This window comes from Somniosus microcephalus, chromosome 13, assembly GCF_052327205.1.
Source record: "Somniosus microcephalus isolate GS21.2 chromosome 13, FLI_Smic_1.0, whole genome shotgun sequence".
In the NCBI taxonomy this organism is placed as follows: Eukaryota; Metazoa; Chordata; class Chondrichthyes; order Squaliformes; family Somniosidae; genus Somniosus; species Somniosus microcephalus.
Genome location: NC_140999.1, coordinates 149,020,555 through 149,047,487, shown reverse-complemented (window position 1 = coordinate 149,047,487; position 26,933 = coordinate 149,020,555). Strand labels below are relative to the sequence as shown.

The following is a 26,933-nucleotide window of genomic DNA, read 5'->3' as shown; positions in this document are numbered from 1 at the left end:
TGTGCGACAGCACCGCTCCAATGCCATAGGGTGATGCATCACACGCCAACCGAATTGGTAGTGCTGGGTTGAAATGAGCCAACACCTCTTTTGATGTGACCAATGCTTTGCTCTTCTGGAAAGCTCGTTTACATTCGTCGCTCCACTTCCATGGTACCCCCGTTTGCAGTAGGGTGTTCAGTGGGTGTAGTACGGTAGACAAATTCGGCAAGAACTTATGGTAGTAGTTCACCAGCCCGAGGAACGACCTCAGTTGTGACACATTTTCCGGTGCTGGAGCCTTGACTACTGCCTCAATCTTTTCTGGGGACTTATGTAACCCCTCTTTATCAATAACGTGGCCACAATACGAGATCTGCTTCTGGAAAAACTCGCATTTGTGGCGATTAGCTCGGAGCCCATATTCCTTCAATCTAGAGAGCACCTGCTCCAGGTTGGCGAGGTGATCACTGTCATTTTCGCCCGTGACCAGGATGTCGTCCAAATAACACTGGGTCCCTGGAATCCCTTGCAGGACTTGTTCCATTGCCCTTTGCCAAATAGCCGGAGCTGATGCTACCCCGAACACCAGCCGGTTGTATTGGTAGAGACCTTTATGAGTGTTGATCGTGAGGTACTGTTTCGAGGCTTCTTCTACCTCCATTTGCAGGTACGCCTGGGCCAGATCAATCTTAGTGAAGCGTTTCCCTCCAGATAGCGAGGCGAAAATATCTTCAATCCGCGGAAGCGGATATTGTACAGTGTGAAGGACTGGGTTCACTGTCACCTTAAAGTCCCCACAGATGCGAACCTTCTTTGGTTCCCCAGGCGTATTACTCAACGACCGCTTCATTACAGGAACGATGGGTGTCGCCCACTCGCTCCAGTCCACTTTGGACAGCACGCCCTTCAGTTTATGACTGTTAGGGCTGATCCTGTGTCCAATTCCATTTTCACTTGGACTCCTGCTATCTTGAGCGTGACCCAGATAGTTTGGTGATCCTCCGTTTTGATCACATTATGTAGTTTCAGACAACCCAGCTCCTTGCTTCCGGAGTCTGTATCACTTTTCTGTTCGTCTGAACTACTCTCCGTCACCTTATGTACCTTCTTGTACTTCTCCTGTGGAGATTTCTTGCTGCTGGTTTTGTTTCCCGACCTGCAGACTCTTGCTATGTGTCCTACTTTTCCACACTGTCTGCACACTTTGTCCTTGAACCAGCAATCATTATGGTCGTGTGTTGTTCTGCCGCAGCGATAGCACTTCACTGTTCCGTATGACATTTCATTTGTGCCATATTCTTGCGGTCTCCGTTGTATCTCTGCCGCGCCCCGTGCTGCTGCTTCGTGCGATACTGCAATGCTGAAAGCCTTGTCCAGCGTAAGATCCTTTTCTGATAGAAGCCGTTTCTGGGTTCCTTCACTTTGAAGCCCACACACAAACTTGTCCCTTAAAGTATCTGCTAGTCCCGTTCCAAACTGGCAGTGTTTCGATAGCTTGCGCAGTTCCGTTAAATACTCAGCATTACTTTCATCTTTATGCTGGTTCCTTTTGTGAAACTTAAATCTTTCTGCTATCAGCAGCGGTGTGGGGTTTAAGTGGTCCTGTAGGATTGACACTATGTTTTCAAAATCCTTTTCTACTGGCTTCTCTGGGGTTACTAGGTTTCGTAGTAAGCCATACCTTTTTGCACCCATTGAATTCAACAATACCAGCGCTTTCCTGTCATCTGGCACTTCATTCGCCTTGCAGTATACTTCTATGCGTTCGACATATGTCGTCCAATCTTCGACTTCATTGTCGAATGCCGTGATACTGCCACTCTTTGACATTTTTGGGTGTGGTTAGACTGGCTTAAAATGGCATCTCCCGCGCTTTCCTTTCTTCCCCGCTGCGGCTTAAAATGGCGTCTCCCGCGCTTTCCTTTCTTCCCCGCTGACGCTGCTCGGCCCTTGAACACCGGCTGCGCTCTGCTCTCTCTCGCCTCTCTCCCCCGTTGACGCCGCTCGGTCCTGAAAACCGGCTGCGCCCTGTGCGCGCTACCCTCTCTCTCTCCCCCGTCAATGCTGCTCGGCCTTTTTCTGTGCCGTCGGTCGGCTCTAGCCGCTGCTGTCCGGGAAGGGTCTGCGCAGTACCTGTTGCCAGCCCGTTTCGCTGGACCACCGTGACTGGAAAGCCAAGCCTGGCTCTCGACAGCTTCCCCTGCGATGCTCAAATCTCCGCTGGATGACTGGGGGGTTTCCCGTGGTCGACGCCCGTGCTTCTGGACTCGGCCTTCTTCCACTGTTCTCCAGGAGCGAATCCCTGGGAGGTGATGCAGAGTTGCAGGTAGGTTTGAATCTGCTCGTCGCCAATGTTAGATCCGTGTATCTTGATGTTGTGTCCTTCAATAATTAGACAAGAGACTGCAGGGAACGATCAACAGGTGTTTACTGAATGAGGGTTACTCTAGAACTAACTGTACAATCACTACTCAGGGTTTATATACAGATGTGGTCACTGCCGGTACTACAGTATACAGGAGCTGTAAAAAGTCGTTCTCCCCTTAAAGGTACATATATTACAGCTTCCTTTTTATTTTCTGTTGGCAATACTTTCCTGCACTATGCTGCTTGCTATTTCAATTCAACACAGCAAAGTGACAAGGCCGGGACTCCGTTTGAGGATTCAGATAGTGCTGCACGATCTAGATGAGGAAGACAATTTCACACATACAGTACATAACCCTAAAAGGCAAAGACTCCACTTGAGGCAAGAGATAGCATTTTCTTTCAGCTTGATACTAACACAAAAGCAAGGAAAAGTTGAAAACCAGCAGACTGGGAGAGCAATAAACAGTAACAATTGGAGACAAAGATAGTAATAAGAGGTGCAAAAACAGAATATGAAAACAAACTTTCAAGGGATATCAAAGCTAACAGCAAAAGTACATCAAAAGAAAAGCAGTGGTAAAGGGGAATGTGGGCCCATTAAAGAAAGATACAGGGGAGACTATAATGGATAATAAGGAAATGGCAGACTTATTAAACGAATACTTCGGGCTCGATTTTAACTCAGGTGTGGGGAATTGACGGGTTCCCCGAATTTGGTGTTTCCCACACGATCTAAATGGGTCCGAGAGATTGATACAATTTTCACTCAATTGGCCAATTGATTTCCAACGTGTGGGAAGCCTTGGCAATTGAGTATTTCCAGTCAGAAAGTCGCAGAATATGATGTCATCATTGCTGCTGCTTTTAGGGCCCACAGCAAGCCTTGCTTCTTCTGCAGGCTTCCAAACTTCACCATTAAGATGGCACAGGAGCCTGCAGGAGCAACGGCCAGCGGGAGGGCAAGAGCTGCCCCCATATTTGATGAGGCTTCACTCCAGGCATTGCTGGATGGTGCTAGGGCCCACAAGGAGGTCCTGTTCCCTTCTTCAGGGAGGAAGAGGCCTCCCAGTCAGACCAAGGCTGTGTGGCTACAGGTGGCAGGGGAAGTCAACTCCTTGGGGCTCACATGGCGTACCATGATGCAGTGCAGAAAAAGATTCCATGACCTTCATCGCACTGGAAAAGTAAGTACTGTATGAAGTTTCCATCACCCTCAATCTGATCCCCATTGCCTTTCCTCACCAGCACTCAGCTTTAGCAATCTCTTCCTCCACATCCCACTTGACACTCACATCCATGCACCCTTACCCATTCCCTCTCTCTCTATGCTCATATTCACATAACTATTCCACCATGCAGTCCTCACACTCTGATGCTTTGAACACAACTGACAACACACAGGGAGGGCCCTTGGTCTTGCAACCTCACTCCATCTTTGTCTCCTTCTAAGTATCTATGCTACGCAATCTCTGCATTCACACCTTCATTCTCACTCAACCTCCACTTGTCTCCCTCATTGCAGGAAAAGAGAGCTCACAACAGGAGAGAGCGAGCCAGGACAGGAGGAGGGCCGCCCTCATTAGCCCAGCTCACTCCCTGGGAGGAAGGCATCCTGGAGATTGTCGGAGCTGACATAGATGCAGGAGTTGGGGAAGGAGAAAGGTGCATCCCCGCAAGATGGTGACAGAATAGCTTTCCATCTCTCTCATTGGCATTGCATGAGTCGCTGATAATGATTCTGAAGCTACATTATATGGACTTATGATCATCTGCAAAATGCAATGTGCATGTAACCTTGGCATCACATCTCTAACTTTTTCCTTGACTCCCCCACAGGACCATCGAGAGCCCCCGTCCCCACTGTGCAGGAGGAAGAGCCTGAGCAGCCGGACTCCTCAGAGGAATCTGCAACCTCTGAGGGCGCAGCGTCAGCAGAAATAAGCGCACCCAGCACCAGCGCAGACACTCACACCTCGGTGGGACCTTCGGGACATAGAGTAGAGTTGTCACCTGGTGTATCACAGTTCACAAGTGAGCATCAGCAGATTGTGGAGACAGGGACAGCAGTGGAGAGTCCTCGTCGGAGGGCGCAGGACTCTGCCAGCTCGGCTCAGCTGCATGTTGACCCTCTGCCTCTGGGTCCATCCATAAGATCAGAGGTGATGGAACTCCAGGCACAGATGCAGGAGTCTCTGGCAGGTTTTGTCTCTAGGGTCGCTGCGAGTGTGGAGCGAATGGAGGAGTCCATAGCAAACATGAGCAGAGCCTTTGTGGAGTCATTGGCGCATGAGCGCATCAACACGGAAAGGATGGCTACCTACGTGGAAATGATTGCTGCCTCCGTGGTAAGGCTGGCTATGGTAGAGGAGAGGAGGGCTACAGCCAAGGAGGAGGTTAGTTGCCAGGGTATGGAAAACATGGTGAATGTTCAGAATAGAATGACATCTCTTGAGGAGCGATGGGCATCTATTGAACAGAGAAACCAGACCTTCATGGAAGTCCTTCTGAGTAGGACTGCCATTGCGGATACAGGTCCCCATGGACCCCTGATATGCAGCAAGGCACTGAGGGGGACCTGACCCATGAGAGGGAGGTTGGTGGCAGCCCTCAAGGAAGTGGGGGCTCCTCTCCAAGCGCTCACACTTCCATGCCACTGCAGAGCCCTCGGTCAGAGTCCCGCCGGAGTCCATACCCAACTGAGATAGACGTCTCAACTCCTGCACAGCCTCACAGGCTCGCCACCCCAGAGGCTGCCCGCCAAAGGTGTCGAGACAGGAGCAGCAGGAAAGTGAGCAAGGGGCCTCCACATCTGCTGAAGCCACAGGGGAACCACTACGTAGGAGCTCGCGTAAGAGGAAAATAAAGCACAAATAGTCACAAGGGTAGTCACTTGGGTGAAATGTTGTGTATTCTCCCATGCTTCTGGTAGATGCCTCAGTTGAGGAAGTGCTGAGTGAGGCTGGCGAGAGGGGTTTCGCAGGAGGTCACACTGGAGAAGTGTGTGAGGCTCCAACCTTCCACAGGTGTGATTGAGCCTGATAAAAGTTGCCCCAGGCCTGAAACAACAAAGTCCTGCCACCTGCAAATGATGGCTGATCAAATCTCCTCTTTAATGGTTGACCTGCAGCTGATAGCCAGCAAGCCAATAGTGTTCATGCCAGGTTTCACAGGCATGATCCCCACCAGGCGTGCTTTACGTGGGAAAGGGTTAAACAGGCAAAGGCCTGTTAAAATGGGATTATAAAGGCCAATGAGTGCTGTTTAAGGGCCCTAAAGACCAGTCCCGCCTGTTGCAGCGAGACTGATTCAGGACCATCAGACATGCCTAGGTTAAAATGGCTAGGTGTCAGGAACCAGGCGGGGGGGTCCCGACCCCCAGGTTTTGCGATTTTCACCGCCCACACGCCTCAAAGCCCGCCTGACGGCCAAGTTAAAATCATAGAGTCATAGAGTTTTACAGCACAGAAAGAGGCCCTTCGGCCCATCGTGTCTGCGCCGCCCATCCATCCCTGTCCAGTCTAATCCCATATAGAGTCATAGAGTTTTACAGCACAGTAAAATCAAGCCCTTCGTATTTGTTTTCACAGTGGAGGAAAAGGACAAAATATCAGTGGCACAATGGGACCTAAAGATAAATCATGGGAAGAAATTTAGGGGATTTAATAGAAGTTAAAAAAAAGTAATTCCAGAATTGTGCCATTGGATTGGAAAATTGCAAATGTCACTAATATTGGCCCAGAAATTCGGGTCGGGGGCTTCCCGCAGGTGCAAGCCTCCGACCTGCCCTTACCTAGCGCGCCGGCCGTTGTGCTGTGGGCCCGCGTGGGATTCCGATCCTGGGCCTGCTCCAACTGCCGGCGCGCAGTGCTTGCGTATCCCAGGGGCGCAGTTAGTTCGATGCATCCCCTGGGATCACGTGGGCCATGGAGAGCCATTCATAAGTTTGACAGGAAGAGCTGTCAAAACTTATAAATACTACGGGCCCCAAAACATCACTAAATCTTCAAATAAATTTTTAAAAACATCACATTTTTTAAATAAACTATAAATTACATGAAATAACTATTTAAAAAAAAAATTTAAATTTTTGAAAACATTTTTTATTTTCTAATGGGGCTAAAAATAAACTTACCTTTCTTTAAAGTATTTAAAATAATAAACTTGTGGGAAAAATGTTTTAATTTTAATTAATTCACCACTTACATTGTAAAAAGCAGGCCTTGCAACTGCTTTTTGTATGTGTATATTCTGCAGACTTACCCTCCCGGGAAAACCTGCAAAAAAAAACTAAGTTCAATGCGCACGTGCAGCCTCTCCTGCACACGCGTTCGACTTCTGAACCCTTTCGTTCAGGGGAACAGAAGTGCCGGTTTCCCGCGCATGCGCAGTGCATGCAGGAAACTGGCACTTCCATTGGGCCTACGGGTGAGTACCCCGTGCGTACTCACCCGTGGAGACCCGAATTTCTGGGCCATTATTTAAGAAAGGCGGGAGAGAGAAACCAGATAACTACAGACCTGTCAATTTAACATCAATTGTGGGGAAGCTACTGGAATCTATGATCAGGGACAGTGACTGAGCACTTGGACATGAGAGGGCAACAAATGCAGGTACAACAACACCAGAGATGTTTTGTCTGCAAAGACATAAAGGCGGCCCATGTTCCAGGAGAAGTAGAAAAGAAGGACAAAGCAGAGGAAGAGTAAAATGGAGGAAGCAGAGAAGAAGCTGGGAAAAAATCTTCAGCAGTCACTGATGTAAAACCGCTTCCAAGAATTGCCAGATGCGACCCCTGCAACAGTATTGCAAATGAGAAAAATCAAGTGCTACAAATTGCTGACGTGACATTTACATAGCAAAGTCCCTGCACAATGCTTTAAGGTGCGTTTCTCCTACTTCCCACACAGTACTCCATCTCAGTGCACCCTGCATGGGAGGAGCAAGTGCAGTGCTTGATGGCTATTGTTCACTGAGGGTCTCAAGGGATGGAGGTGGTATTCTACCTCTGGGTGCTGGGCCATGATATGGTTCTGCTACAGCTGGAGCCACACAGCTGTGATAAGGCATTGACGGCCAGCACCTGACTGCTAAAGGGCACTTGATGAATCCTTTGAGGCAACAAGGTAGATCGGGCAGATGTGCGGTCACTCCAAGAGGAAGCTGCCCCATCTGTCCCTTCTTGTGCCATTACCCAAGTGCTGCATATTTCTGCAGGAATGCAGATTGAAGGGTTCCACAGAGGAGGTTTGAGCCCATGATCATGGATCTCTCAAGCCAATCCCCTGAACTATGCAATCTGGTCATGACTGACCCATGAGTTTTGGAATCCAAGGGGTTGGCTTTTCCTCTACTATCCTGCCCAAAATCAGGTAAAACAGCAGTGGAAATGGTGAAAAAAATGAAGCGTAGAGGCCCACTGTCACCTCCTTCTCCTAATCTGGACAAACCCCACCCCAACAGTTACCGGCTATCCCTTTCTTGACCACGGCGTGCAAATGTTGGTCTCCAGACATAGTCCACATTTCTACTTATATCCATTTGATTCGCCAGCAGAGGTTTTCTTTTGACTACCAAAAATTAGTTTACCCTTTACAGGCCAGCAACAGTCCTTTAAGAATTGCTGCTTGGGGAGCGGGGTGGGGGGGTGGCGGGGGGGGGGGGGTGGGGGGGAGACCTGGAGCGGCAGTGGGCCAGGCTCAGGCTGGTGTGTGGAGCCTGGAGGAGCATTCCTCTCATTGCTGCCGCCACTAGTGATGGCAACTAGGGTTTGGTAGATCATTGTCCACCATTTCCGGGCAATACTGCCCTACTTGCACCAGACAGAAGGTCTGAAAATTCAGCTCATTGTCTTCTACTCTAGCTCTTTAATTCTTCATTTCATTGAGAGAAAAACCCTTAGTTATTGGGTGTAATTTAATATGGTACATCAGTAACATGATGCAAATTTCAGGAATGTGGAAGCTACTAAAATTTGCGCCTGAAGCCTCAAATCCTAATTCTGTAATGATCTCCGTCTTAATTTCATATAGTTAAAATAGAATCCATCAATGTATGGTTAGAGAAATCAATTAGTCTCAAGGTAGGATATTGTTGCAATTAGGTAGCTCATAAAAATACAGCACTGTACTTCCAGGACACCTTAACCTTTACTTTCACTTAATCATCTTACTGCCAAAGAACAAGGTTCACATCTTTAAAAAGTTTAACAACCTTATTCAAATTCTTTCCACAATTGCTGTGTATAAATGCATAACATTATTTTAGTTCTCCAGCTCGACTGTCTGTACTTATTTTGAAAACTTTGGATCATATAAAGGATTGTTTCATTTTTTTTATACTATTAATCCTTACGGTGCTGAATTTTCTGTTGAATAGAAATCTATTTTTACTATTTGACATCTACAAGAACAGGATGCAAAAAATAAAGTGAATAATTTACGAGCAATGAGAAAGTGACAAAGTAATGTTTCATATGGTCTATTCAATACTATCATTGTCCTCCTCCAAGGATCAATACTGAATGGTGATATATAGTATGGATCACTCAAAGAGTTGCTATAGGAAGCTAGGAATGGGATTCCATTCTTCTAAGTATTTTTCAACGTGATAAAATATTAATAAGAAGAAATTAAATATACACCTGAAACATCATTATAAACCTATGGGGACTGACAAAGTGGCTCTTAGGAGAGGTCCTACAGACCATGAAAGGGCTTTGGTTTAGACTGAGAAAATAGCTGGTTGTAACAAGATGCTACTATCTCTCACATTTGTAAAAGTAAAGTGTGCTATATCTCTGGAGCCTTATTGTTTCTGCACCAGTTGCCAATTTGCTGATCTTAACACATGACTACTGCACATTCCTCACACAGCATCAAAGGCAGCACTTAAAATCCATTGCCATTGCAGTTTATTCTTTTCCCGTGGGTGAAAGCTAATTTATAAAATAGGCATTTTTAGCTGTACTCCATTTGGTTCAAAGAAAATATTTTTCCATCAGTAATTGCTTTCTTTTTCCACGCTAAGATTTCATACATCAGATTAAACCTCAACACAAGTGGTCACTGCGTTTCTTGAAATTCATCATACTAAACATTAAAAGCATTTGGACTAAATGCATACACCATCCTTTTATGCCCCATTACCCCATTACTATGTTTAATTGCTCTTCAGTGCGGACCTTTTTCAGATGGGGAAGGGGATGCGAAATAAATGGGGTCAAAGCATTCCACAATTGGAATCAATCCTGCTCCATCGATATTAACCAGAGATGTACTTTGCAAACTGGGCAAGACATTCTTGAAATTTACTTTCCAATCTCACCATCAGTTCTTCTCTGCCCCGTTTCCTAAAATCGAGAATCCAGCTACTTGGAGTGGTTCGACCTTGTGGCCTAGCTGGATACTGCTGCCCTTCTCCAGAAATTCTTGCTTTATCATTTTTAAATCTTGTATTGGCAGAATTAAACTTGAAATTGTTTTTACAATTTTTATTTTCAGGAATTTACCTATCACCTCTCCTCAAATTGCTAAATTTCAAAACCTTCAACAATGCAAGTCAATGGTGTGGATCAGTACTTTGCAGATTATAGGTGGATGATAGCCTTATACACGAATGTTATGGAGTGTTTATACTTACTGTGGCAGCAGTAAATTCTGGAGCGTTGTCATTCACATCGGTCACAATAATAAGTGCAGTTGCTGTATTGGAAAGACCATAGTTGAGGTTCCCGTCCATATCAGTGGCCTGAATGATGACTGTGTAACGTGGGACTTTCTGAAAAGGCAAGGACACAGTCTACAATAAATATATATACTAATTGAATCTGGATGCAGTTGGGAGCAGAGATTACAGCAATTTTCATACGCTTGTAATTTAATCAAAATACTGGCCGCTATATAACCGAATCCCTCTCCTCAACCTAGTCTGAATCTGAAGAGCCTAATTCATCTGCTAATTAATCTCTAAATATTGCAATTAAGAAACAAAAACAAATGAATAGGCCTAGTAATGAGCAAATCTCAGACAAAGTAGACAAGATATACTCAGCGCACTTAAGTCTTATTTGTAGCATTTACAACACTTAAATTCATGTGGAAATGCTGACTGTATCCCACAATACCTAATTAGATTAGTATGCCATTTAGGAATATTTACATTGTTAAGAATGTTGTATAAGATGCTTCAGAAAAAAAAGGTAGTGCAGTCTCACGAGCAGATGGCCACAGATTAGAATCCTAGGGCAGTCAAACTTGAATACTTCTGCTTTGGAACAAATTTTACCACAGGGTGAAAAAAACATACAAACACTGGTGTATGACTTGTTTTAAGTCAGAATTTGTAGAATTTTCCACTGTGCCTTACAATAACTGAGGAAAAATGATTGATCTGAAAGGGGACTGATCGACTGAGATCAGTACTAGTCAATGTAGTCTAAGGAATTGCCCTTGGGGAACATCCATCCAGTAGGGTGGGTTGGATTAATGACCAACAAGGACATCTTCTTGTGGAGGCAGAGGGCATGGCTGAGGTGCTAAATGAATACTTTGCACCTGTCTTCACTAAAGAGGATGCTGCCAATGTCACAGCAAAAGGAGGAAATAGTAGAGAAATTGGATAGGAGAAAAATAGATAAAGAGGAGGTACTTAGAAAGTTGGCAACGCTCAAAGTAGAAAAGTCACCCAGTCCGGATGGGATGCATCCTAGGTTGCTAATAGCAGAGGCTTTGGCTACAGTCTTCCAATATTCCTTAGATATGGGAGCAGTGCCAGAGGATTGAAGGATTGCAAATATTACACCACTGTTCAAAAGAGAGAGTGGGATAAACCCAGCAACTATAGGTCAGGCAGTCTTACATCGGTGGTGGGGGGGGGGGGGGGGGACTTTTAGAGACAGTAATCAGAGACAAAATGAATTGGCATTTGGAAAAATATTAGGTTAATAAATGACAGCCAGCACAGATTTGTTAAAGGCAAATCGTGTTTGACTAACTTGGTTGAGTTCTTTGATGAAGTAACAGAAATGGTTGATGAAGGTAGTGCGTTTGATGTTGTGTATATGGACCGGTTAGCAAAATTGAAGTCCATGGGATTAAAGGGGCAGTGGCAGCGTAGATACAAATTGGCTAAGAGGCTGAAAGCAGAGAGTAGTGGTGACCAGTTGTTTTTCAGACTAGAGGGAAGTATACAGTGGTGTCCCCCAGGTACTTGGACCACTGCTCTTTTTGATATGTATTAATGACCTGGACTTGTATAAGAGGCATAATTTCAAAGTTTGCAGATGTAATAAACAGTGAGGAGGATAGCAATAGACTTCAGGAGGACATAGACAGACTGGCAAAATGGGCAGACACATGGCAGATGAGATTTAACGCAGAGAAGTATGAAGTGATGCATTTATATAAACTAAATGGTACAATTTTAAAGGGGGTGCAGGAACAGAGAGACCTGGGGCTGTACGTACACAAATCTTTGAAGGAGGCAGGACAAGTTGAGAAGGCTGTTAAAGAGGCATACGGGATCCTTGGCTTTATAAACAGAGGCATAGGGCTGGATTTTACCAGCACTGAGGAGGCGGGTTTGGAGGCAGGACTGCTGGGAAAATGGGAAAAATTAGGAGCGGGTCACAACCCCGCTCCCAACCCGCCTCCGAACCATTTTCCCAGGAGGCGGGTCCCCGACTCGCGCAGTGACCCATCTCCTAGCGGCAGGAAGGGGATTAGAGTCAATTAATTGTCCATTAACAGGCAGTTAAGAGGCTTTTTCCCATTTTCAGCCTGCTGATGCGGGTTTCCCGACGCCGGGAAACCCCGCCAGGGTCAGCGAGGCGTACTGTGGGTCTGCTGCAGTGTAAGTGTGCAAATGACAGCTGCAGAGGTAGTGTGATGGGTGCAATGGTACACAGGTAAGTGTGACAGGTGAGAGAATGTAGTGAGAAATATTTTTATTCTGTTTCTATGTATCTGCAGGTGACAAGATTTGATGTTTCTGTGAAGCCTCATCTGATCGGGAGAATTGACAGATGGCTTCTGCAATCTCACATGCAGCTGCCATCTGTTTTCTCCTAAGGAGTCATTGGTGATGTGGGTGCAAGGGCTCACCTTTGGACAGTGATTGTCAATGTTTAACAGCACCTCAATGCTGTCAAACACTAACAATTCATCTGTCAAAAAATGATGGGGCCTGTTCCTTTAAGAAAACCAACAGATGAAGCGTCATGCACTGATGTCATCTGACACCAGCTTTCCCTTAATTGGCCGGCAAGCCTGCAGGGCAGGCTTAACAAGGCCAATCAAGGGAAAATAGCATTTGTTTGTCAGACATCGCTGGAGGCAGGACTAGAACCCGGAAACCAGCAGTCCCGCCCCCAACGCGCCTCCTCAGGTAAGATCACGGCCATAGATTACAAAAGCAAGGAAGTTATACTAAATCTTTATAAATCACTAGTTAGGCCCCAGCTGGAGTATTGTGTCCAATTCTGGGTACCACATTTTGGAGAGGGTGCAGAGATTTACTTGAATGGTACCAGGGATGTAGGACCTCAGTTACATGGAGAGACTGGAGAAACTGGGGTTGTTCTCCTTAGAGCAGACAGTTAAGGAGAGATTTAATAGAGGTGTTCAAAATCATGAACGGTTTTGATAGAGTATATAAGGCGAAACTGTTTTCAGTGGCAGAAGGGTCGGTGACCAGAGGACACAGATTTAATGTAATCAGCTGAAGTATCAGAGGCGAGATGAGGAGAAGTTTTTAAAAAGCGAGTTATGATGATCTGGAATGCACTGCCTAAAAGGGCGGTGGAAGCAGTTTCAATAGTAACTTTCAAAAGAGAATTGGATAAATACTTGAAGGGAAAAATTTACAGGGCTATGGGGAAAAGGGAATGGAACTAATTGGATAGCTCTTTCAAAGAGCCGGCACAGACACGATGGGCTGAATGACCTCCTTCTGTAATGTGTCATTCCATGATTCTGTGAAAACAGTGAAAACAACTACTGCTGGCACCTGGCCCCCAGGATTGATGGGCAGAAGAGCCCACCCTCTTCGATTGGAATTTCCTCTTCCAGCAGATTTGGGTTCTGCCCCAAGTTCCACTCTCTGGGCATAATTAAGATCCTAAAATCCTTTTAAATCCTTAAATATTTTTTTCTGTTTCTTTAGAACACCCCTGCACAGTGAAAATCTTATGTCAGTCCAGCAGTTGTATTACTCCAAGGCTGAGGTCTAGTTGTAATGCAAGAGTAAAAAAAAATAAGGAAAGAAAAAAATAACTATTTAATAATAGCTCATCCCATCTCAGAACACTCCACAAATTACTTTGAAGTCCAGGGACTGTTAAGTAAACAAATGCAACAGCTATTTTGAGCACAGCAAGTTTCCACAAATAGCAATATCATCAATGAACAGTTGATACGATGTTTTGGTATTATTGATTGGGGGATAAATATTGCTGTGGCACGGTGGGGTTTGGCATGTTTAAAATTGAAAGGATCACCTTAGCAGATGTCATCGATTGCACAGGCAGAGGCTTTTTTATTAAATTAAAAAGAAATTGGGTCAGTGCCCAGAGGCTGCCAGCCAAATGTCCGAGATCTGCTGCAAGCAGATTCCTTCCCACCTACCATCCCAGACAAACTCCTTGATGGAGGTAAGAATTCTGTTGGGAGCCCTTTGATGACATTTAAATGACCTTGACCTCAGTAAATCAGCAGGAGTTGGGGGAGGGCCATTGGGTGATGGAGCTCCTGCTGAAGTTGCCACAGGATTTCACCAAAATGGAAAATCTGACCCAATCTCTCATCCCGATTGCATCCGTGAAATAAACACAGTTGAACTAGTTACCCTGGCAATTTCCATATGCTCAGACCCAATTACTGTGACCTGGATAAAGTGCTGCAATTGATTATCTCTGAGAGTGACCCTCAGCAAACGGAAGAGAAAGAATCAGGTGAGGTCATAACTCCTTGAAAAGATGTAGGTACCCATCTCGTATTTAAATTGGAAGAAAACGACCAAGAGTTCATTTTACAACCTTGGCAAACAAATCCTCACCAGGAATTATGTGGCATCTCGTTAATAGCCTATCTTTTTTAAATTGGGAAAGCTTGGTGAAATTTCAAAGCTCGTGGTGTGGGACACGAGACACCACTAAAGTTGAAAAGAGTACAAAAGAAGTTGAGATGAATCTGAAAGGAAGTTATGATATCAGGGGAGGATGACATCATTTCATCCTGCACACTATTTTCCGATGTTACAGCATCTGTAGGGGTTGTTGGTTGGGTGGTCGGTTTGGCCCGGGCCTGGCCCAGTGGACGTTTTCGAGGCGTCCCCACACTCCCACTTAGTTCTGACACTGGGATCCTACCAGGCAGCTGATGCGCAGAATAACAAGCTCGAGACAGACAAGCAGGTGAAAGGTTAAAATAATAACGGTTTTATTGAGAGAAAAATAAAACAAAACAAGCAAGCAGAGAAATTAATTGGTTCAACGATACTAAACCAAGGCTACAGCTCTATACACTTTAAAAAGAAAAAAAGAAGGAATACTAAATATTCAAAACAGAGGGCACGCGAGTGCGGGAAGGAGTACGACACATCGAGGGGTATCGCACATTAACACTCCCCTTAGCCTTATCCCCACCTCCTACACTATCCCTAACCTAGGTCGAACTAAATGGGGGTCAGACTCTCATGCTCACCCAACACATTGGAACAAAGGCCTTTAGGTTGTCCTGGGACTGCAGCTTTAGTTGGTCTGGCCTGGTAAAGTTCAGTGTGCACTGGCCACACACTCTCCCGTCAGTCAGGTAGTGGATCTTCCTCCTTGGCTGGGCGAAAAGGCTTCCCTCCTGGGTCGGGCTGCGCCGTTTAGCGAGGCCCGCTCTGGGCTCCGGTCCGTACCGGGATGGTGCACTCCGTCCCATGTCTTCCTGGTTCCACTCTGAATCCCTGCCTGAGGTGGTGGGCACGGTGGGGGGTAACAGCCAGGTTTAAATCGGGAGGCAGTACGGACCGGGAGCTTCGCCTGCTTACCAAAGCATGGGCCTGCTGCGCATAGCCTTCCCCGTCTTGGAGACTGCTTCTCCCAGTAGAGTCCTCGAAGTTTCCTTTTGCAGCGAAGTCCCAGGATGAAATCGAAGTGACGTGTAGAAGCTATCTCTCCCGAAGTGTGTTCCAAGTCGAAGTGTCTCCAACTGCCCTTTCTGTCTGCTTACTAAAAACAGTTATACTCTCTCGATCTGCCTTGCCTCCCCCAGATCGAGAGGGGTCCCAGGTTACTTCGTTAACTGTAAATGGCTGCAAAACGGCCGATTTCCCACTAACGGCCTTATCACCGGCCCTCATTGTTTTTGGTTTCAGTCACACAATGGTGTCTCTGGTGCCTAGTCCTCTAAAACGGTTTCTGATATGATTGGATCTGTTAGGATGGGCCCGATGATGGTTTTAACTAGCTTAACCCTGATTGCAGTGCAACCAGGTTCATTGTTCTTACCGGCCTACTGGCGACTTGCTATTACATATTCAATTCCATGTCTGGCCTGGAATCCACATAGGGACTGTGGAATTCCAGGCCCTGTCTCCAGTCTTGTTGCTGGGGAGAAAAATGACTCGCTTCCAGCAGCTTTCTGGTCACGTGTCCCAGAACTCCATTTTGTACGTTTAAAAAGTGGCCAACTTTGTTTGATTCGGAAAGCAGGCGAGGTGGGGGCATTTTGCAAACTCCCTACACATCTAAGGTTGCTTGGACATCCTAGTGTATAGACAGGTTCATTTAAAGAACATAAAAAAAAACCAGTGAACAAATAATCAGTGAACCGTTTTGATGGCCATGGTTTTTCTTCAGTTTGGTTTGTTTGCTACTGCTACTTAGGTTTTCAGGAGCTTCAGTGCAATGGTTTATTTTTGTCCCCTACACAGTTCCATTGGTGTCTCAGTGGCAATCTCCATATACCTAATTGGGGGAAGTGGAGCTCAATCAGGGTCAAGCTGCACTGAAAATTATCTGAGCACATCCAACAGTACTCTCAAATCTACATCTACAGAAAGAGATGCACCTACGTTGCTTTGGCAGAGGATTGGGGGTATTCTACAGGCCTCCAAATAGTGAGAGGGAGATAGAGGAGCAAATCTGCAGGGAAATCACAGAGACATGCAAGAGCTATAGGGTGGTGATATTGGGGGATTTAATTACCCAAATATCGATTGGGATAACGCTAGGGTAAAGGGAAAGGAGGGGGAGGAATTTCCAAAATGTGTTCAGGAGAATTTCATTGACCAGTATGATCTTGGCCCAACTAGGAAGGAGGCAATGCTGGATCTGGTGCTGGGGAATGAGGTGGGCCAGGTCGACCAAGTGTCTGTGGGAGAACACTTGGGTACGAGTGATCATCATATCATAAGATTTAGATTAGCAATGGAGAGGAGTAAGGAACAATCTAGAGTGGAACTTCTAAACCGGAATAGGGCTAACTTCAATGGGATGCAAAAGGATCTAGCCAGGGTAGAATGGAAACAAAGACTGACAGGAAAAACTGTAACGGAACAATGGGTGATCTTTAAGGAGCAGATGTGCCAAGTACAGGCTAGGTACATTCCAACAAGAGGGAAGGGTAAGGGAACCAAAGCAAGCGCTCCTTGGATGACGAGGGAGTTAGAGAAGATGATGAAACAAAAAAAGAGGGTGCATGATGCATGTCAGGTGAATTCTTCAAGGGAGAACCAGACCAAATACAATAAGTTGAGAGGTGAAGTGAAGATAAAAATAAGATTGGCAAAGAGAGAATATGGAGAGTAGAATGGCGGTTAACATAAAAGGGAACCCCAAAATCTTCTACCTACATGTAAACAGTAAGCGGGTAGTAAGAGGTGGGGTGGGGCCTGTTAGGGACAAAGAAGGTGATATATGCTTAGAGGCGCAGGGCAAGGCTAGAATACTCAATGAGTACGTTGTATTGTTGTTTACTAAAGGGGCGGATGCTGACAAAATATTGGTAGAAGTGGAAAATGTAGAAGCAATGGAAGGGGTGAAAATTGATAGACAGGATGAACTAGAAAGGCTGGGTATGCTTAGAGTGGATAAGTCGCCTGGTCCAGAGGGCTTGTATCCCAGGTTGCTAAGGGAATTGGGGGAGGAGATAGCGGAAGGGTTTGCCATAATTTTCTAATCTTCCCTAGATGCAGGGGAGGTGCCTGAGGATTGGAAAGTGGCAAATGTGACACCATTGTTCAAGGGTGCAAGGGCAATCCTAGTAACTACAGGCCAGTCAGTTTAATATCAGTGGTGGGTAAAGTTCTGGAAACAATAATCAAGGAAAAAATTAACAGGCACTTGGAGAGGTTTAAGCTAATTAAGGAGAGCCAACATGGGTTTGTAAAAGGCAGATCGTGTTTGACTAATCTAATTGAATTTTTTGATGAAGTAACAGGGAGGATTGATGAATGGAATGCAATGGATGTTGTCTACATGGATTTTCAGAAGGTGTTTGACAAAGTAGCACATAGAAGGCTGGTTAACAAAATTGAGGCTCATGGAATAGGTGGGTCAGTGACAGCTTGGATAAGGAATTGGCTTACGGATAGAAAACAGCGATTTGTGGTAAATGGCTGTTTTTTAGACTGGAGGATGGTAGACAGTGGTGTTCCCCAAGGGTCAGTGCTGGGACCACTGCTTTTTTTGAAATGACCTGGATATTGGAATACAGAGTAGAATTTCTAAATTTGCCGATGACACCAAACTTGGGGGTGTGGCAAACAGTGAGGATGATACCAATCGACTGCAACAGGACATAGAAAGGCTAGCAGAATGAGCAGACAAATGGCAGGTGGAATTTAATACAGAGAAGTGTGAGGTGATGCATTTTGGCAGAAGGAACAGGGAGAGGCAATATGCACTTAAAGACACAGTATTAAAGAGTGTGCAGGGACAGAGGGACCTGGGAGTTAATGTGTATAGGCCCCTGAAAGTGGTGGGACATATTGAGAGAGTGGTTAGCAAAGCATATGGGATCTTGGGCTTCGTAAATAGAGGTATTGAGTACAAAAGTAGAGAAGTTATGCTGAACCTTTATAAAGGGCTGGTTAGGCCACAACTGGAGTATTGCATCCAGTTCTGGTCACCACACTTTAGGAAGGATGTGAAGGCCCTTGAGAAGGTGCAGAGCAGATTTACCAGAATGGTTCCGGGGACAGGGGATCTTGACTACAAGGACAGGTTGGAGAAGCTGGATTAATTTTCATTAGAGCAAAGGATTTTGAGGGGTGATTTGATAGAGGTGTACAAGATTATTACGGTTTTGGATAGGCTAGACGGGGAAAGGCTGTTCCCACTAGTTGATGGTACAAGGACAAGGGGACACAAATTTAAGGTTTTGGGCAAGAGATACAGGGGGGAACGAGAGAAAAACTTTTTTATGCAGCGAGTTGTGAGGACCTGGAACTCGCTGCCGACGGAAGTGGTGGAAGCGGAAACACTCAATGTTTTCAAGGGGTGACTGGATAGGCACTTGAGGGAAATAAACATGCAGTGCTACAGGGATAGAGCGGGGGAATGGGACTGACTGGATTGCTCTACAGGAGAGCCGGCACGGACTCGATGGGCCGAATGGCCTCCTCTGTGCCGTTATGACTCTGTGACAAGTGCATGCGTCGATTCGAATTACCAAAGGAGGCAGGGCGAGCAGCTGATGGCACAAATATGATGTGTGAAGGCCTGACTAATATTAATGCTGGATGCCTGTTCAGAGGCAGTCCAATCACAGCATTTCCTGTTAAAAGAAGGCATGCCAGTTTGATTAACAGCATGGCAACCTGAGTGGCCACATCCAAAAAGCTAACATAACTGCAGGCCATGACGCACCTAGTTGGCAATGACTGTGGGAAGTTGTCTTCACTGAATCTGGGTCAACAATGCAGAGCTGGTCCATCTGTTGCAAGGATGCCTGCGGCTAACAAGCATCATAATGCTGACAAAGTCAATGTGAGAACTGTTAGTTACAGCCTCAGACCTGCCTCCATCTCCTTCCTATGGGGATGATGTTATGCAGTGGCAAACAGGGTACCCCTCCTCACTACCACCTGATGTGGCATCACCTCCACTTCAGCAGGCATCAAAAAGGGGGGGAGGGGAAGCAGCTGTGATTGTTTACCTGCAGTTGTGTCTCCACATTGGGTTTCTTTCACCTTTATTTATGATAGTCAGTTCTTAATCTTCTCCTCCTTCAGCCCCGACAAAAGGCTCCCAACTGATTGAAATGCATCTTGACCTTTTCCAGACATTGCAAGAACTTTTGTCCTCCCATTCTGCAACTTTTCTTTAACTGTCAGCATCCCTGTAAATGTCACCTGAATCACAACTTTCTAGTCCCATCACTAGTCTACCTCCCGGCACACGTCAAAACTACACTAAGAGCTGTGAATAATTATGGAAATGAGCTGACCCTGGAAAATTGCAGGTTATTAGCACATTGCCACTCTGCCTAGATTTGCACCCATGCTTAACCATTCAGGACTGAATAATGCCAGTACATGAAAATTGACCCTAATCACTTTGGACAATTTAAATATATGAAAAAAAAAATCAGGTGGTGCCTGAAAGCTATCCCCTTATAAATTAATATCCTTATCAATTGTCTCACGAAGACAACCCAGTTCAACAGAGTGTTGCTCTTTAAATGTGCCATGACTACGTAAGGGCTGAAGTTGCTACTTGTACATTGTGACAGCAGCATTCATAATCAACACAAGCACGTGTCTGATGAAGTTATTCACATGCAGATCAAAATTTACAACGGCTGCTAAAAGCTAACATCATAACACTGGAAGAAATATGGCCTGAAACACATTGGGCCGTAATTTGCGGCCATAAGGGCCGTGCAAATTCCGGATTTAGGCATGCACCACGCATGCGCTAAAACCCGGGCCTTGCGATCCGCATCCCCGGGAAAAGGGCCTCCGCGGGCAGAGAGTTGGACTATTTGCCCAACTTCTGCCCAGCGAATGCCCGTGAACTTCTTATGCCTGATAAAAGCAGACATAAGACCTGCTTTTACCAGCGTAACAGTTTTAAAAAACAAAAATAAAATAAATAATTTATGCACCTGTGAAATAAGGTAAGTTTATTTTTAGTCCCTTTAAAACATGTAAATTTATTTTTCAAAAAATTACATTTCTATTTTAAATATTTCATTAAATGCTATTTTAACTCATTTTAAATGTGCGATGGTTCTTGTTTTATTTATTTGAAGTATAGAGGTATTTCGGGAGGTATTCCCATTCATGGATGGCATTAAACGGGAAATTAGAGAAGCATGCAATAAGGGCACAGGAGTTACCATGGGTGACTTTAATCTACATATAGATTGGGCTAATCAAATTAGTAACAATACTGTGGAGGAGGAATTCCTGGAGTGTATACGGGATGGTTTCCTGGACCAATATGTTGAGGAACCAATTAGAGATCAGGTCATCTTAGACTGGGTATCATGTAATGAGAAAGGATTAATTAGCAATCTTGTTGTGCGAGGCCCCTTGGATCAGAGCGATCATAATATGATAGAATTCTTCATTAAGATGGAGAGTGAAATAGTTGACTCAGAGACTAGGGTCCTGAATTTAAATAAAGGAGACTACGATGGTATGAGGTGCGAGTTGGTAGGATTGATTGGGGAATGTCACTCAAAGGGTTGACGGTGGATGGGCAATGGCAAACATTCAAAGATCGCATGGATGAACTACAGAAATTGTTCATCCCAATTTGGCATAAAAATTCAAAAAAGGTGACTCAACCATGGCTAACAAGGGAAATTAGGGATAGCATAAGATCCAAGGAGAGGACATATAAATTGGCCAGAAAAAGCAGTAAACCTGAGGATTGGGAGCAGTTTAGGATTCAACAAAGGAGGACAAAGGGATTAATTAAGAGGGGGAAAATAGAGTATGAGAGTAAGCTACCAGGGAACATAAAAACTGACTGTAAAAGCTTTTATAGATATGTGAAGAGAAAAAGATTGGTGAAGTCAAGCGTAGGTCCCTTGCAGTCAGAATCAGGGGAATTTATACTGGGAAACAAAGAAATGGCAGATCAATTAAATACATACTTTGGTTCTGTCTTCACAAAGGAGGACACAAATAACCTCCCAAAGACATCAGGGAACATAGGGTCTAATGAAAGGGAGGAACTGATAGAAATCAGTATTTGTAGGGAAATTGTGTTAGGGAAATTGATGGGATTGCGGGCCGATAAATCCCCAGGGCCTGAGAATCTACATCCTAGGGTACTTAAGGAAGTGGCCCTAGAAAAAGAGTAGATGCATTGCTGGTCATCTTCCAAAATTCAATAGACTCTGGAACAGTACCCATGGATTGGCGGGTAGCTAATGTTACCCCATTGTTCAAAAGGGTGGTAGAGGGAAAACTGGGAATTACAGACCGGTAAGCCTGACATCGGTTGTGGGGAAAATGCTAGAGTCCATTATAAAGGATGTAATAGCAGAGCACTTGGAAAAAAGTCAACATCGATTTACAAAAGGTAATTCAGATGTAGTCCGTGGTCAGGGACAGGACGGTGTGACTATGAGTGAGGCAGGTACGGGGAACCAGGAGGTAGTGTTGGAGGAGCCGCAGCCCTTGCTCTTGTCAAACAGTTTTGAGATTCTTTCTCCCTGTGAGGGTGGGAGCGGGGACTGCAGGGAGGATGAGCAACCTGGCCACAGCAGCGTGGAACAGGGGGCCATTCAAGTGGGGGGAGTAAAAAGAAATGTTATAGTGGTAGGGGATAGTATCATTAGGGAGATAGATAGGGTTCTCTGCAGTCGAGAGCGGGAGTCCCGAAGGCTGTGTTGTCTGCCCGGTGCCAGGGTGAAGGACATCTCTTCTGGGCTGGAAAGAAACTTGGTGCGGGAGGGGGAGGATCCAGTTGTCGTGGTCCATGTTGGTACAAACGACGTAGATAGGACAAGGAAGAAGGTTCTGTTAAAGGAGTATGAACAGCTAGGGGCCAAATTAAAAAACAGAACCTCAAGGGTAATAATCTCTGGATTATTACCTGAGCCACGAGCGAATTTGGCTAGGATAAATAAAATCAGAGAGTTAAATGCGTGGCTCCAAGACTGGTGTGGGAAAAATGGGTTTTGCTTCTTGGGACACTGGCACCAGTACTGGGACAAGAGGGAGCTGTTCCATTGGGACAGACTTCACTTGGCCAGTGCTGGGACTAGAATCCTGGCGAATCATATAACTGGGGCTGTAGAGAGGGCTTTAAACTAATTAGTGGGGGGGAGGTTTCTAGAGAGCAAATAATAAAAATGACTATGGAGAAGGTCATAGATTTAGGTAGCAGTGGGGGAATTAAAAAACAGAGCGTGTCAGGAAGGGACAGAAGGTATGGAGTAAAAGGTAAAGTAGTAAAAGGGGAAAAAGCAGGAACTAAGTGTCACAAAACATATTTGAAAGTTCTTTATCTGAATGCACGTAGCATTCGTAACAAAATGGATGAGTTAACGGCACAAATAATTACATATGGGTATGATCTTGTGGCCATTACAGAAACATGGCTGCAGGGTGACCATGACTGGGAATTAAATATACCAGGTTATTTAACAATCAGGAAGGACAGGCAGGAAGGAAGGGGAGGCGGGGTGGCTATGATAATAAAGGAAGTAATCACTGTAATACAGAGAAATGATATTGGGTCAAAGGATCAGGATAGTGAAACAGTTTGGGTGGTGATACGGAATAATAAGGGGGAAAAAACACTAGTGGACGTAGTCTGTAGGCCTCTGAATAGTTGCAACTCTGTTGGACGGAGTATTAATCAGGAAATAGTTGAGGCTTTTAATAAGGGAACAGCTATAATTATGGGGGATTTTAACTATCATTTTAACTGGACAAATCAAATTGGGCAGGGCAGCCTTGAGGATGAGTTAATTGAGTGTATTAGGGATGGGTTTCTTGAGCAGTATGTAACTGAACCGACCAGGGGGCAAACAACCTTAGATTTGGTCCTGTGTAATGAGACAGGATTAATTAAAAATGTCCTAGAAAAGGATCCCCTTGGAATGAGTGACCATAACATGGTTGAATTCCATATTCAATTAGAGGTGACAAGGTTGGATCTCAAACAAGCATGCTGAGCTTGAATAAAGGAGACTATGAAGGTATGAGAGCGGAATTGATTAGAGTGGACTGGGAAAATAGATTAAAGGGTAAGACGGTACATGATCAGTGGTGTACATTTAAGGAGTTATTTTACAACTTCCAAAAAAAAATATTCCACGGAGGAAAAAAGGGTGTAAAAGAAAAGATAGCCGTCCGTGGCTAAGTAAAGTAATTAAGGATAATATCCGACTAAAAACAAGGGCATATAAGGTAGCCAAATCTAGTGGGAGGATAGAAGATTGGGGAGTCTTTAAAAGACAACAAAAAATAATTAAAAGATTGATTAAGAAAGGGAAGATAGATTATGAAAGTAAATTAGCAAAAAATATAAAAACAGATAGCAAAAGTTTCTATAGTTATATAAAAAGAAAAAGGGTGGCTAAAGTAAATGTTGGTCCCTTAGAGGATGAGACTGGGAAATTAATGGTGGGAAACATGGAGATGGCAAAAACGCTGAACAATTATTTTGTGTCAGTCTTTACGGTAGAGGACACTAAGAATATCCCAACACTGGACAAACAGGGGGGTCTAGGGGGGGAGGAGCTAAACACGATTAAAATCACTAAGGAAGTAGTACTTGGTAAAATAATGGGATTCAAGGCGGATAAATCCCCTGGACCTGATGGTTTACATCCTAGGGTCTTGAGGGAAGTGGCGGTAGGGATTGTGGATGCATTGGTAATAATTTTCCAAAACTCCCTGGACTCAGCAAAGGTCCTGGCAGATTGGAAAACTGCTAATGTAACACCCTTATTTAAAAAGGGTAGTAGGCAGAAGGCTGGAAACTATAGACCTGTTAGCCTAACATCTGTGGTTGGTAAAATTTTAGAGTCCATTATTAAGGAGACAGTAACAGGATATTTGGATAAACATAATTTAATAGGACAAAGTCAGCATGGTTTTATGAAGGGGAAGTCATGTTTGACAAATTTGCTTGAGTTTTTTGAGGAAGTAACATACAGGGTGAGGAAGTAACATACAGGGTGGATAAAGGGGAACCAGTGGACGTAGTGTTTTTAGACTTCCAAAAGGCATTTGACAAGGTGCCACACAAAAGATTATTGCTCAAGCTAAAAAATCATGGGATTGGGGGTAATATTCTGGCATGGGTGGAGGATTGGCTATCTAACAGAAAGCAGAGAGTTGGGATAAATGGTTCGTTCTCAGACTGGCAATCAGTAACTAGTGGTGTTCCGCAGGGGTCAGTGCTGGGTCCCCAACTCTTTACAACCTATATTAATGATTTGGAGGAGGGGACCGAGTGTAACATATCAAAGTTTGCAGATGATACAAAGATGGGAAGGAAAGTAGTGAGTGAGGAGGACATAAAAAACCTGCAAAGGGACATACACAGGCTAAGTAAGTGGGCAGAGATTTGGCAGATGGAATACAATACTGGAAAGTGTGAGGTTATGCACTTTGGCAGGAAAAATCATAGAGCAAGTTATTATCTTAATGGCAAGAAACTGGAAAGTACTGTAGTACAAAGGGATCTGGGGGTCCTGGTGCACGAAACTCAAAAAGTTAGTATGCAGGTGCAGCAAGTGATCAAGAAGGCCAATGGAATGTTGGCTTTTATTGCTCGGGGGATAGAATATAAAAACAGGGAGGTATTGTTGCAGTTGTACAAGGTATTGGTGAGACCACACCTGGAGTACTTCATACAATTTTGGTGTCCATACTTAAGAAAAGACATACTTGCTCTCGAGTCAGTACAAAGAAGGTTCACTCGGTTAATCCCGGGGATGAGGGGGTGGACATATGAGGAGAGGTTGAGTAGATTGGGACTCTACTCATTGGAGTTCAGAAGAATGAGAGGCGATCTTATTGAAACATATAAGATTGTTGTGAAGGGGCTTGATCGGGTGGATGTGGTGAGGATGTTCCCAATGATGGGTGAAACTAGAACTAGGGGGCATAATCTTAGGATATGCTCTTTCAAAACTGAGATGAGGAGACACTTCTTCACTCAGAGGGTAGTAGGTCTGTGGAATTTGCTGCCCCAGAAATCTGTGGAAGCTACATCATTAAATAAATTTAAAACAGAAATAGACAGTTTCTTAGAAGTAAAGGGAATTAGGGGTTACGGGGAGCGGGCAGGAAATTGGACATGGGTCTATGTTCGGAATGGTCATGGCCCTGTGGGTAACGGAGTAACCAGGGGCCGTGTAGCCTGGTTCTGCTCCTACTTCTTGTGTTCTAATTATGTGTTAGATTTCAGGAGATGGTTCTATTCCTGTTCCTGGCTGGGGTGGAGATCACCTTCTACAGAAGGTAAGTACTGTAGAAAATATAGGGACAGTGATCTCCTGGACGAGTTTCGATCGCCTAGATGGGTCGGAGAGGAATTTCCCAGATTTTTTTCTCCCAAATTGGCCATTGGGTTTTTTATCTGGTTTTTCGCCTCTCCCAGGAGATCACATGGGTTCGGGAGGGATGTAGAGTGATAGTAGATTTCAGGTTAGGATCAGATCAGCCATGATCTTACTGAATGGTGGAGCAGGCTCGAGGGGCCGATTGGCCTACTCCTGCTCCTATTTTTTATGTTCTTATGTTCTTATGTAAATCGTGCTTGACTAATCTACTGGAATTTTTTGAGGATGTAACTGGTAAAATAGATAAAGGAGAACCAGTGGATGTGGTGTATTTGGATTTTCAAAAGGCTTTCGATAAGGTCCCGCATAAGAGATTAGCGTGTAAAATTAAGGCACATGGGATTTGGGGCAAGGTATTGACTTGGATAGAGAACTGGTTGGCAGACAGAAAGCAAAGAGTTGGAATAAACGGCTCTTTTTCTGAGTGGCAGGCAGTGACTAGTGGGGTACTGCAGGGATCGGTCCTTGGACCCCAGCTATTCACAATATATATTAATGATCTGGACGAGGGAACTAGATGTAATATCTCCAAGTTTGCAGATGACACAAAGCTGGGTGGGCGTGTGTGCTGTGAGGAGGATGCCGAGAAACTCCAGTATGATTTGGACAGGTTGGGTGATTGGGCAGAAGCATGGCAGATGCAATATAACATGGATAAATGCAAGGTTATCCACTTTGGTGTCAAAAACAGGAAGGCAGATTATTATCTGAATGGCAATAGATTGGGAGAAGGGGAAGTGCAACGAGACCTGGGCGTCCTTGTGCACCAGTCGCTGAAGGTAAGCATGCAGGTGCAGCAGGTGGTTAAGAAGGCAAATGGTATGTTGGCCTTAACGAGAGGGTTTGAGTACAGGAACAAGGATGTCTTGCTACAGTTGTACAGGGCCTTGGTGAGACCACATCTTGAGTATTGTGTGCAGTTTTGGTCACCTTATCTGAGGAAGGATGTTCTTGCCATGATTGCATTGAATGGCGGAGCAGGCTCGAGGGGCCAACTGGCCTACTCCTGCTCCTATCTTCTATGTTTCTATGTTTACGTTTCATACTTATGGG

General features: G+C 44.9%; 1 protein-coding gene across 1 annotated transcript in view; it reads right to left on the bottom strand.

Moving 5' to 3' along the window:
- The window catches only part of LOC147108646 (cadherin-4-like), a 735,941-nt gene that overhangs the window by 117,162 nt on the left and 591,846 nt on the right, over nucleotides 1-26,933 (bottom strand). The window contains exon 8 of the mRNA XM_086005339.1: nucleotides 9,991-10,128. Within this exon, the coding sequence (XP_085861465.1) occupies nucleotides 9,991-10,128 (138 nt within the window). The remainder of the gene's footprint in view (nucleotides 1-9,990; nucleotides 10,129-26,933) is intronic.